The sequence below is a fragment of the Crinia signifera genome, chromosome 9 (genome assembly GCF_055691185.1).
Source record: "Crinia signifera chromosome 9, ASM5569118v1, whole genome shotgun sequence".
Taxonomy (NCBI): Eukaryota; Metazoa; Chordata; class Amphibia; order Anura; family Myobatrachidae; genus Crinia; species Crinia signifera.
This window is the reverse complement of record NC_139225.1, coordinates 134365166-134379219: the sequence shown is the minus strand read 5'-3', so window position 1 is coordinate 134379219 and position 14054 is coordinate 134365166. Positions and strand designations below refer to the sequence as shown.

At 44.9% G+C, this 14054-nt stretch overlaps 1 protein-coding gene across 6 annotated transcripts in view; it reads right to left on the bottom strand.

The window, feature by feature from the left end:
* MAP4K1 (mitogen-activated protein kinase kinase kinase kinase 1) overlaps window positions 1-14054 on the bottom strand; it is a 70011-nt gene that overhangs the window by 398 nt on the left and 55559 nt on the right. For all 6 annotated transcript variants that reach the window (XM_083159907.1, XM_083159912.1, XM_083159908.1 and 3 more), the window contains exons 22-30: window positions 13316-13376; window positions 13128-13230; window positions 12182-12240; window positions 11902-12005; window positions 8232-8409; window positions 7652-7720; window positions 4755-4844; window positions 4516-4586; window positions 2141-2190 (exon numbers count right to left, since the gene is read on the bottom strand). In XM_083159907.1, coding sequence (XP_083016033.1) covers window positions 2141-2190; window positions 4516-4586; window positions 4755-4844; window positions 7652-7720; window positions 8232-8409; window positions 11902-12005; window positions 12182-12240; window positions 13128-13230; window positions 13316-13376 — 785 coding nt within the window. The remainder of the gene's footprint in view (window positions 1-2140; window positions 2191-4515; window positions 4587-4754; window positions 4845-7651; window positions 7721-8231; window positions 8410-11901; window positions 12006-12181; window positions 12241-13127; window positions 13231-13315; window positions 13377-14054) is intronic.

Below are 14054 nucleotides of genomic sequence, written 5' to 3'. Positions count from 1 at the left end.
CAGGAAAGACTAGATTAGAAGGGCCAAGTGGTCTCAAAATCCACCCATGGGAAGGCCCAGCGTTTTAATGGGTGTTCCCATTAAAACGCTGGGCCTTCCCATGCAAATTAGGCAGTGATGCGGCTGTTGAGGGCAGGCTGCTGACATCATCGGATGTGAGCTCGCCACCCTCTTCCCGTACAGGGACACACCTGAGAATGTCTTGCATACTCATTCCAAATCATCCGATGGTCGGTGACCATCAAATTATTTGATCCCTGCACCCAAGGCTGTGAATGGATGTTTATGGGAAAACATACATTCGCAGCCGTGCGGGCAAACGAGGGGGGGGGTGGCGTCTGTGTGGGCGGCGTTTAATCCACACAGCTGCACCGTTTACAGTGTTGCATGTGGATCAGAATAAGGTCCATAATGTGGACGCACACGCGCAGCCAGAAACCAACACTCCACAGCGTCTAACATCGCTGATACATCTGACTCAGAACTACAGACACCTGAGACCATTATCAACATGGTGAGATATCAGAATTAGGTTAGAGGCACGGTGGCAGAAGATACAGGTAGTACAATTACTATATACAGATGTAGTGCAGCTCATTCACCCGGGGGCTGGCGATCAAATCCGGCAGCCCTCGTCGTCCACAGGAAGGGGTTGCGCATGTACGAGAGCTCTCTGCCACTTCCCATCAGTACCCGCTGGTCCCCACCGCCTCCCCGCACACCCCCTAACCCTTCCCGCCTCCCTGAACCAGAGAAAGGCAGAGATTCCACCGGAGAGCGACGGGGACATTCGTGCGTGTGAGACCCATCAGATGGAGAGCCTCTCCGTCATTTCTCTCCAGCGGAGGGGATCTGGCGAGCGCTGGAGCTGTATGAGAGGCGCTCCATCTGTATGTAGAAAAAAGCATTGAAAGATACAAGAGGCAGCAATGACCAATGAGAAACACTGGGGCAGATGTATGATGTGTCGTTATGGGGGAGAAGGGGTATCAGCGCACGTTATGTGCACTGATACCGCTTCTCCCCCATGTATGATAGAGCCGGGAATGCGGTAATGGACAGGGGCGCTATGCGCCCCTGTCCATATCGGCGCTGCTATCAAAATGATAGCAGGCCGAATGTATGAACGGTCAGAACGGGTTTGGCTTCGCCAGCATCAGGCTTGCGAAGCCCTATCTAAACAGCAGGGACAGCGCTGTCCCTGCTGTTAGGTCTGGGCTGCGCTGTGGATCTCGCGTGAACAGCGAGATCCCGCGCATGCCCAGTGCGGCCGGCGGGGGACAGGAGATAGCGCATCAGTATTAACTGATGCGCTATCTCCAGAAAGGGACATCGCCGGAGGGGGGAGTTAACGCTCCCCCGCTTCGGCAGACAAGATGTTAATACATCTTGTCGATGTCCCTTCCTGCTTCGCCTCGCTATTGAGGCGAAGCAGGAAGTATCATAGCGGCGCGAAAAGCGCTGCTATGATACATCTGCCCCTTAATCTGAACAGAATAGATGAAACATGCTAAAGACTTGAAGGAGGGCAGAAGGTCCAATGGGGCAGATGTATCATAGCAGCGCTTATCGCGCCGCTATGATACTTCCTGCTTCGCCTCAATAGCGAGGCGAAGCAGGAAGGTACATCGACAAGATGTATTAACATCTTGTCTGCCGAAGCGGGGGAGCGTTAACTCCCCCCTCCGGCGATGTCCCTTTCTGGAGATAGCGCATCAGTTAATACTGATGCGCTATCTCCTGTCCCCCGGCCGGCAGTACTGGGCATGCGCGGGATCTCGCTGTTCACGCGAGATCCACAGCGCAGCCCAGACCTAACAGCAGGGACAGCGCTGTCCCTGCTGTTTAGATAGGGCTTCGCCAGCCTGATGCTGGCGAAGCCAACCCCGGCTTCGTGCAGAACGGTCAGCGATGCTGACCGTTCATACATTCGGCCTGCTATCATTTTGATTGCAGCGCCGATATGGACAGGGGCGCATCCCGGCCGCTTCATACATGGGGGAGAAGCGGTATCAGTGCACATAACGTGCGCTGATACCCCTTCTCCCCCATAACGACGGATCATACATCTGCCCCAATGAGAGAAATGGTCTGTGCAGAGGATTTGTAGAGCTGCGGTAAGCAGTCTGAGCGCACGCACCTGTCTGAGGACAACAACCGTAAACTGCGATCTCTGCAATCAACCAGCACCTGAAACCATAACACATATTACACATAACTGGATGAGGTTTGATGTTGCAGCGTAAATGATTGCCACTTTAAATTAACCTGAAGATTTCTTGCCAGATCTCTAACTTTCTGAATCTCTCATCCTGTTACATTTCACCCATTGTATCCACCTGTTCGTGGCTTTTTACTTGATCTCTCTCCCATTAATTGGCTCTCCAGAAAATGAGTGGTGGCCAACACAAGTGTCATTGTTCTGGACTGAGAAGTGTAATTTGTGGCGCAAAGACGGAACTCTCATCTTATTATATTACCCTTGGGTTTGGGTAGAGTCAGGAGATCTGGCCAGAGAATAGGCCTCACTAAGGGGGTTATTCTGGTTCACTCCTTCTGACAAATTCCTTCTCAAATGGACAAAACCATGTGCACTGCAGGTGGGGCAGATGTTCCTTGTGCAGAGAGAGTTAGATTTGGGTGGGGCTTTACTTCAAAGTGAGATCTATATTTCAGTGTAAAAATAAAGCAGTCCGTATTTACCCTGCACAGAAACAAAATAACTCATCCAAATCTAATTCTCTCTGCACATGTTACATCTGCCCCCCTTCAGTGCACATGGTTTTGTCCATTTAAGAAGGAATTTGCCAGAAGGAGTGAACCAGAATAAGGCACCTATAGGGGTCAGCTCACAAACTCATTGTTGTATTTTGGCAATGAAAAATGTCGCCCTTGCAATGGATTCTCAACACATTAACCATATTCTTTTTAAATATAATTTCAAATATTTCCAAACATTCCAAAGATAAATTACATAAGTGATTATATATAATATATTACATATGGATTAATATTCAATATAAAACAATATTTTCTTTTACAGTAGTTCCTTATAGTACCCTCCCATATTTGCAACAGGGTTGGAAGGTTGACACAAGCATTAGGTCGACAATGAAAAGGTTGACAGTCAAAATGTCGACATGAGTTTTTTGTCACGAATGTCGTCATGGACACCGTCAAAGTGTACCGCGTCCCTTCGAATGGCTCGCTGTGCTCGCCATGCTCCGGGCACTGTGCCTTGCTGTACTCAGACACTATTTTATTTTCCCACTACGCCATAGTGGATAGTAGGGCATGAAATACCGCCCGTCGGCACATGTCGGCTGCTTCTCTACCTACGCTCTGAAGATCCACAGATGGCTGCAGGATGCAGGCTGGGAATGCTCCCCAGCCACTCTGGTGCATTCACTGCCTTCATACCAGTCACGTCCATGCTGGTCACAGACTGTAATGAAAGAACTAGGAACTAGTTTTATACAGCCAGCCTGGGTTAGGGATCAGGTGACAGATGTTTGGTCTGTGTTCTGCCATACCCGGATACTTGCATTCTGATTGGTGGATAGTGCTGTCTATCCACCAATAACAATAGCATGAAGCAGGACCCTGGAGGCAGCACGACCTCTGTGCACCCCAGCATCAGCCCATAATATTCTTACTTGTCTATGTTGAGAGGCAGCCACTGATATAGCAAGCAAGCGGTGTACCATCAAACTCACTAAGTATAAAAAGGGGTGGGTAGTGGATGGAAAGTTGTTGAGTGGCACAAAATAATTTAAAACCTACTACTGATGATGTCATCACATCTACATCACATGTATACCTGGCACGCATCCTGGCTCATACATGCACATAGCTCTGGTATCACCCACTTCCTCTGTCACCCATTTAATTGCATCACCCACTGCCTCTCACTGTCAGCCTTTCTTTTTCATTTGCTGCCTCTCTGTCTCTCACTACCTCTCCCCACCACCCACTGCCTCTACCGTCCATCACCCTCTTCCTATCACCCTCTTTCTCTTGTCACCCTCTGCCTTTTGAAGGCATCAACCTCTCCCTGTCATCCTCTCTGTTATTTACTGCCTCTCCCCATCACCTTCTGTCACCCACTGCCTATCCTTCTTCCACTAACTCTCCCAACACCATCTGCCTCTCCCATCCATCACTATCTTCCCATCACGCTTTGTCTTTCTAAGGCATCAACCTCTCCCTGTCACCCTCCCTATCATTTACTGCCTCTCCCCATCATCTTCTGTCACCCACTGCCTCTCCTCTGTCACCCTCTCCCTGTCACCCACTGCCTCTACCTGTCATCCTCTGCGTCACCCACTGTCACCCCCTTGGCATCACCTACTTCCCCACCAACAAGAGGTCTCCTATTTGTTAGGTCATGAGGTTACAGTATGGGATCCAAGCACATTTTGTGTTGCAGACTTCATAAATTATAGTTTGATTTATTTATTACAGCTTGCCTCCTAAATGTCCATTTTCTATACATAATCAGGAGAACCATCTTACCTCTGCTGATTGTAATTTCAACACCTGGAACCCTTTGCTCCTTAAAACAAGGATGTATTCTCCAGATAGAGCTGGGGAAATAAGAAGCAGTAATGAGAATGCAGCTTCTGTTCATTGACGTTTCAACGGGAGAATGAAATCACCTAAAAAGCATCAGGTAGGGAATGAGATGACTAAGTACACATACTGTAAGGACATCACAACCTGGGACATAGACATGTGGCGCCACAAGATCTCACCTACAGAGGCCACTGGGAAAGGAAAACCTGTGTTTGGAACATGAGACATTTGCTGTGGTTCTCCACGGTGGTCCACCAAATTTAGTGCATCTGTAATAATGAAATTAATAATAACAATAATAAGAAAAGTTATGGACATTTGCTGAAACAGTGTGCTTTGATAAAGCTGGCTTAGACAGGGGAAACACGTGTCGGACCATTCAGAGCCCGCGTTAAATGCCGCTAAATGCATAATTATGCTTTAATATGATTAACCAATGTTTGATTTAGGATGTTATCAGAGACCTATTAGAATTACCTGACTGTGAATGCAGATAAAGAACTCCGAATAAGGGACATAAAATATACTGCATACAGTAGGTTATGCCCCTTTCAGACCGCACTTTGGAAACGTTATATTGCCGTTTTTTTTACCGTTTTAAAACGGTAATCTGTGCGGTCTGAATGGTGCAGATCCAATTAACCGGTTTGAAAATACCATTTTCTCAAACCGGTTAAAATGCAGGGTCCTACCCATTTCAGACCCGGTATTTTGGGATCAAAATCGGGTCTGAAACGGTATTTAGGACCCAGCCAATGAGCTGGGTCCTAAATTCAGCGCAGTGAATATTTAATGAGCGCTCATTAAATATTCATAGCACTGGACACCCCCGCCGCCCCCGCGTGCGCAGGTTAACTTCCCCGACCCCCCGCAATGTGTTTAAGAAACACACACTCCCCCCCACCCCCCTCCGTGCAGCCGGTACCTTCCGTTGCAGATCCCGGCATTACTGTATGGACGGAGGCACTTATGAAAAAAAGTGTCTTTCTTAAAATGGCTGCCGCATAGGAAAACCAGTTTTCAAAAACTGTCTTTCGTATGGGGGCAGCCATTTTCCGAAAGTCACTTTTTTTAAAAAACTGTCTTTCGTATGGGGGCAGCCATTTTCCAAAAGTCACTTTTCTTATAAGAAAAGTGACTTTCGGAAAATGGCTGCCCCCATACGAAAGACAGTTTTTTAAAACTGGTTTTCTTATGCGGCAGCCATTTTAAGAAAGACACTTTTTTCATAAGTGCCTCCGTCCATACAGTAATGCCGGGATCTGCAACGGAAGGTACCGGCTGCACGGAGTGGGGGGAGGGGGGGTTCTTAGACACATTGGGGGGGTGGGTGATGTTAGCCCTAGGGGGGTGGGGATGTTAACACGCGGGGGGGGGAGGGGAGGTGATGTTAACTTTAGGGGGGGGGGGCGATGTTAGCCCTGGGGGTGGGGGTGGTGATGTTAACCCCTGGGGGGGGGGTCGCGCTGAACACTGCACTGGCTTTGACCCTGTATTTGGAAAGTTTCCAAAAACGGGTCTGCCAGTGTCAAAAAAACGGCACTTAAACGGTAATATACCGCTTAAGAGTTGCGATGTGAAAGGGGTTTTACCTGGCAGACCCGTTTTTGGAAACGTTTTCAAATACAGGGTCAAAGCCAATTATGCGGTCTGAAAGCAGCATTATACTGCTTTCACATTGCAGAAATGGGTAATGACACGGTATTCTTAAATGGGACTTTAAAACGGGTCTGAGCCTTGAGACCTTTCACATTGCAGGTGAAAACCGTTTAAAAAATCATTTAATACCATTCAAACATTCAACCCGTTTAACCCCCAAGGGACACGTTTCAAGCCATTGAAATAGAGCTGTTCAAACTGCCAAAAAAAACGGCTTTAAAACGTGTAGGACTCTGCTTTTTAACCGTGTTGAAATACCGGTTAACTTTAACCGGTAAATCAACTCTGGCACTTTCACATTGCAGCCTTAAACGTTTTAAAATGGAAAAAAAAAACGGCAATATACCGTTTTAAAAGTGCGATGTGAAAGAGGTATTAATTAACTATCCACAAACCTGGAAAGAAAGGCAGTGGATAAAGTGGATTGGTGTTGTGATAAAGTGCGCACTGGAAATAAGACACCTATAATTACCTCTACCAATAAACACAGATTTTTCACTAGACCAGGTCTCTGTAAAATTGCAACATATTACATTGCAATTAAGGCAATATAAACACTCATGCTTGCAACAGTGTTACATAATTTACAAACAAAAGCCTGGGCTCTGTGCCAAAAAAAACAGAGTTATACATTAGCAACATAGCTAAATACATTGTAAAACCAGTGCTTTAGTCCTCAGTTGAGGAAAAAATACACGGTATAACAAAGGCTCTGTATTTTTAAATGCTATTCTTTGCACAATTGGTACTTGTGTAGTTTCACGCTGGGTTCTACGCTCGGCAAAACTATCTAAAATAAAGTAACTTAACTCCTTGCCAACGTGGATAGTTCATACCCCCACTATCCACGTTGGCATGGAGTTGATTTTAGATAGTGTAGCGAGCCACCGAGCCCGCAGCGTGGGCGAGCGAAGCGAGCTGGCGCCGTGAAACTACACAAGTACCGCATGATTTTTTCTTACTTTACCCTCATGCACATTACATGTTGTTTTGTTATAAGTATATGTGATTTTAACCTCTCATTTTCCTCTTGTCTAACATATGTTATATGGCCCCGTGTTTCAGCGTTATAAAAATTAATTAAAAATACACAAATTATATCATAGGTGTGCATCCAATCCTGCAACCGCTTCCTTTCTCTTGTTCTATTGTATTCCAATGGTTGTCGTGATAGCACCCCCACCATACAAACAATAAATCAAAAAGAGCACAGACTTGCTTTCTCTCACCCCCTGACTGAAACAGTGTGGGCATGATGTTAATATGTGTTATTAGTCAGATGCCAGAGAGGGAGAGAGAGAGAGAGAGAGAGGGAGAGAGGGAGAGACAGAGAGCGATAGAGAGGAATGTCGACAAATGAGAGAGAAGGTGGGAGAGAGTAAGGAAGGAGGGGAGGGGGAAACAAACTCATCCTTACTGTTTATGAGTACCAAGACTTGGTCACAGCCAATCTGTGTCACCTGTACTGGCCCAGACCAAGAGCCATCTGGTAAGAAAAAAAGGACATAATTGATGAACATTGAGATGATATAATGTAATATATTAGATATACAATGAATCCCACATTGAGAGCACTTCTGATCACAATTATATCTATGCAGAGAAATTCTTGGTGACAGATGACCAGGAGAAAGAATGTAATGGACATATAGGGGTACATTTACTATGGTGGAAGCCCTATTGAAGATGGGATGTTGCCCATAGCAACCAATCAGAGTCTACTTCTTATTTATATAGCACCTTCTAGAAGATATAATCTGGTTGGTTTCTACGTGCCACATCCCTTCTTCAATAGAACTCCCATCTTTGTGAATTACCCAATAGAACAGCACACACTGCCTAGATGTTCTTACAGATGCCAATCTATTTCACAGATGAAACTGTCTACATTTCAATCTCCCTCCCCAGACTGATCTACCATCAATCTAGAATCTAAGCGGAACGGTAAGAGGCGGCGTCTTTGTGGGAACACAGACAGAAGTACAGTCATCTCTCACCATCTGTATAGTCCGTAAACCAAGAGGTCACAGAGTTGAGATTGATGGTCTGGAACTGGATGTTGTCCGGGCAGGAGGATCCGTTGCTGACCCCAATACACACTAATGGGTACTTCTCTCTTGGCACCAGCAGCATTTCAAATATCCGCAGAGGGCATGGTAGGGGGAAGTCAATGTGCTTGAATGAGAACAAGTAAAATACTGTGACGAGAATATTGGGGGATGAGGACATTCAAGAGCGGAAAGAGCCTGATGAGGCCGATGAGGTCTTGAGATATATCATACAGTATAACCATAGGTGGAGAGACCAGACCTGTTCAGTGCTAGTGATCAGGTGCCCAACGATAGTTGAAGCATTAAGGGACCAGAAATAACTTTGTCTGATACAAGAGTGGGCCAAGCATGCAACATACATTGAGAAGGTGACAAGAAGGAGGTTTGCTACTCGCACAGGACCCTCGTGAATGCTGAGGACGGCGGGTGGACCCCCAGGTAATGTATACTGTAGACCCAAGTAGGGCTTGTTAGGGGTGTGCTACCACTGGACATAAGAATACACATTAAACAAAAGAAGAAGAAGAATGTCCTGGTGTGGTGCACCTTATAAAGACTTCAAACTAATAAAAATTAACTTTTATTGACAATTTTAAGAGAGCGAAATATAAAAAAACACAAACAAGACATAAATGTGTTTTAAAAAACGGCGGCTCCCTGACTCCACACGGTTTTTGACTGTATATCAATGAAGAAGTTTACAGGTATTGTTAGCCGACACTCCTAATAGTAATGGGTCTATATTAGAATCTCCGGTACTTGTGAGTTATCCGGGCTGCCGATTTCTAAATCGGGTCGGATCGGGCACATCGCATCGCATCGCATGCGACCATCGGATGCGATGCGATGCGATGCGATGACCCGATTTTTCCTCAGGAATCAATGTTAAAATGGACTGAGTCCATTTTAACATGGAATTCAATGGGAAAAAGGGGTCCTTTTCATACCCCTACTATCCAAGTGGGCATGGAGTTGGATATAAACCTGTGGCGAGCGTAGCGAGCCACCGAGCCCGAAGCGTGGCGAGCGTAGCGAGCCCCGCGAGGGGACACAGAATACCGTCCCCTCGCGGGGCTCGCTTCGCTCGCCACGCTTCGGGCTCGGTGGCTCGCTACGCTCGCCACAGGTTTATATCCAACTCCATGCCCACTTGGATAGTAGGGGTATGAAAAGGACCCCTTTTTCCCATTGAATTCCATGTTAAAATGGACTCAGTCCATTTTAACATTGATTCCTATGGAAAAATCGGGTCATCGCATCCGATGGTCGCATGCGATGCGATGCGATGCGATATCGCATCGCATCGGATCTGATTGTATGCCTTAACTTAAGGCATACAATCAAAAAATCGGCAGCCCAGATAACTCACAAGTACCGAATCTCCTGGTGTCTTAATGGCTTGGTACCCCTATGCGTAGATGCAGGAACTTGACAGAAGTGTGGTATTTTTGTATGATTGACACTTTGTGTATTAGTAGTGTACCGGCAGACAAATATTAGAATCCACGAGTGGTATCTCGATAATTGTCTGGATGTCTGCCAGAAAATGCCACCAATTTCTTATATGTGTAGGATTCTAACTGGATTGAGTTGACACTGGTGTCGACTGATGTCACTGGTTTCTCACCAGACTAAAGTACTGCTGGCTATCCTTGTTTCCAGGGTCAGATATCTCAGTGTCACTCGCCAGAGATCTACACATTCATAAATATTGGTGACCAAGCAAGGTCAATACAGATGTCGACCCAATGTGTCGACAGGTGCTGATAAATATTTACGAAAAAGCCCTGCAAGTTTTATTCCTTTTTGTATACGAGATCGTCCTATATAATTTTCAGGGTATCTCAGGAACTTGGTCCAAAGCTTATTCAGTGATATCAGTGTTATGTACCATGTATCCAGTTATATAACCAGTTTTATATACAATGTATCCAGTTGTATCAGATGCGAAGTAATTCGTGTTTGTTGAGACTACAGCTACACCTTTAACTCCACAGCGGTCAACACAGATGTCGACCCAATGTGTCGACAGGTGCTGATAAATATTCACTGAAAAGCCCTGCAAATTTTATTCCTTTTGTATAAGAGATCGTCCTATATAATTTTCAGGGTATCTCAGGAACTAGGTCCAAAGCTTATTCAGTGATATCAGCTGTTTGCATAACCAATGTTATGTACCATGTATCCAGCTGTATAGCCAGTTTTATATACAATGTATCCAGTTGTATCAGAATGTGAAGTAGCTCGTATTTGTTGAGACTTCAGCTACACCTTATATAAATGTGTTAACTCCACAGCTACCTGTTACAACTGGTATGGTTCACTGGTCATAAGTAAGTAGTCACCTTATCATGTCGACTATAGTGTCAATCATTACTATAACATGTATTTGGTGGTTTGTGCACTATAATAATATTGAGTCAGGGTCTTTGTACAAAAGCATTGTATATAAAACTGGCTATACAGCTGGATACATGGTACATAACATTGGTTATGCAAACAGCTGATATCACTGAATAAGCTTTGGACCTAGTTCCTGAGATACCCTGAAAATTATATAGGACGATCTCTTATACAAAAGGAATAAAATTTGCAGGGCTTTTCAGTGAATATTTATCAGCACCTGTCGACACATTGGGTCGACATCTGTGTTGACCGCTGTGGAGTTAAAGGTGTAGCTGTAGTCTCAACAAACACGAATTACTTCGCATCTGATACAACTGGATACATTGTATATAAAACTGGTTATATAACTGGATACATGGTACATAACACTGATATCACTGAATAAGCTTTGGACCAAGTTCCTGAGATACCCTGAAAATTATATAGGACGATCTCGTATACAAAAAGGAATAAAACTTGCAGGGCTTTTTCGTAAATATTTATCAGCACCTGTCGACACATTGGGTCGACATCTGTATTGACCTTGCTTGGTCACCAATATTTATGAATGTGTAGATCTCTGGCGAGTGACACTGAGATATCTGACCCTGGAAACAAGGATAGCCAGCAGTACTTTAGTCTGGTGAGAAACCAGTGACATCAGTCGACACCAGTGTCAACTCAATCCAGTTAGAATCCTACACATATAAGAAATTGGTGGCATTTTCTGGCAGACATCCAGACAATTATCGAGATACCACTCGTGGATTCTAATATTTGTCTGCCGGTACACTACTAATACACAAAGTGTCAATCATACAAAAATACCACACTTCTGTCAAGTTCCTGCATCTACGCATAGGGGGTACCAAGCCATTAAGACACCAGGAGATTCTAATATAGACCCATTACTATTAGGAGTGTCGGCTAACAATACCTGTAAACTTCTTCATTGATATACAGTCAAAAACCGTGTGGAGTCAGGGAGCCGCCGTTTTTTAAAACACATTTATGTCTTGTTTGTGTTTTTTTATATTTCGCTCTCTTAAAATTGTCAATAAAAGTTAATTTTTATTAGTTTGAAGTCTTTATAAGGTGCACCACACCAGGACATTCTTCTTCTTCTTTTGTTTAATGTACATTGAGAAGGTGAATGGAGATAGTGATGTGGAACCTACACAATATTAACAATAAGAAGTAAAAGACGTGGACGATGTGTAGGCACTGTTACCTTGATCAACATAAACTTTTCGAGAGGCTGATACCATTCTAGCAAAAGTACGGTGCTCTCCAGGGCTAAGCATAGGAACCAGCTGTCACATGTGTCATTGTGGACTGAGAACAAGGAGAAGGATAAATGAATAAGTACAAGGTGCACGGGGGAACAGGAAAGGTAAAAGTGGGAAACAGTGGAAGTAAGAGAACTTCTGGAGTGACAGCAGATTTGAGAATCCAAGAGAAGAATAACAGAACTAGACCACTGAACACTATAGACGCTGATAACAACTTACCCACACAACAGCCCTTGCAGCCCTTAGTGTCCGGCACTTTGGTTGAGGTTGATTTCTTCCTGTAATAATGAGTATGAAGCTGAAATACTGTAATATATAGAGATTTGGAAGTTGGAATGGTACTTAACACCATTTCTCAGTATGATCGCATGTCCTCAGCTCAGGTCATTGTATTATGTTGCTCTGTGCCCAAGATTGACTCTCTGGATCGGACATTTCCCACTCTTAAATTTATGAATGTTGCTCCAACCATCTCCTTCACCTTAACGAACCTTCTGGCCACCTCATGTGCACACCCTCCATCCAGGCCAGCTCAGGCATTCATTCCACAAACCTTCATCTGCATTAGTACCACCTTCTGTATTATATGTTGGGATTCCACCTTGACTGCCACAACCTACCCAACCTTGCTTCAACTTTCCCACTGAGCCTTATGAAAATGTTCTCATTCCTACAGGTAATGCACAGCTGTCATCTTTCATGGATTCCTCTGCCCATAAATGACCTAGACATCTAGACATTTCTCAATTGCTTTTTGCTAGATATTTGACCTCATTAAATGCCCCCAAGCATCATAGATGTCCGGTATATAGGGGCAGATTTAGGGGTCATTCTGCCACTGGGCACAATATTAGGTACCCACTAATTCCACACCCATGGAAACTGCATATGCGAATTGCTCCCAGACTCCCCTGATATGAACCTAATGCTCCCACTCATGAAACTTCCCATGATGCATCACAAGGAATGCAGTCTTTGTTCTGAGGCCAAAAGGCAGCGGCTGAATTGGGGCACTGGAATGTTCTGATGTAAGGGGACTACTGTGCTAGTGCCTCGCATGCCTGGTGGGACAGCACTGTGTCTATAGATACATTGCTCTTTGACAATGATAAATGGCTATGCATACTTTCATGTTACCTAAATCGCCTCCTATTGCCAAAAATACCTGGGCAGCAGTCTGTGTGTAGGGATGTGAACCAAACGGGATTCTCTCCGAACCTGCTCATGTAGAACCACGAGACTGTGAGAGTAGAGCTGGGAGACCTTGCCTGAGGGCACATAGCAGACAGACATTGAGAGATCATGCTGTTTGTGGTCTACTGCCCCTCTGTGACCCCATCTCCTTCCTCTTACCGGTTATGGACATTAGCACATTGTTGATAGAATATACCCATGTTGTCCGGCCTGGGAATAGCTTGAAAAAAATAAGTCCAAAGAATTATTTTGGGAAACGTAAAATGCATTTTTAGGTGTGTGGCTTATGTGGGGTACAGACCAGAATGATCATGATCGTGAGACAACAATACGATGGTCGCACGATCTGTTGCAGAACACGATCTGCTCACGATCTGTATCCGATCCGGTTCTGATCATTTTCAAATCCTGACTGCAGCAAGTAGGAGCTACAAAATGACCAAACGACCAGCGGGGGCACAGATCGGATCAAAAACATGCCCAATTTACATACAATCGGTCGAGATTGTATCAAAATTGGGGGAATTGAGGCCAAATCGTTGTGGTGTGTACCCAGCATTAGTTATAGTGTTACCATCTCGTCACACATACAGTCTTGTGATGACCACATGAATACAAAACAGTCTGGAGTCCTGCTGTGTTCTACAGTCATCTGCCAATAATGTAGTACAAAATGATGTTTTATTATGTTTCCGGAATCGCCTACCAACCGCTGCATCCCCCGCGATTGCATTTGTGCGCTGCAGTCGCAGGAGCCGTTTTACACATGCGCAGAATGGGTCCCATGCATGAGCAGGTTCCTGATAATCTGGAAAATGTGCAGGGGATTGCTTATGTGATCCATACTGAATGAGGTCCATAGATTTCATCCAAAGGCTTAGTATTTGTGCGCAGCTTC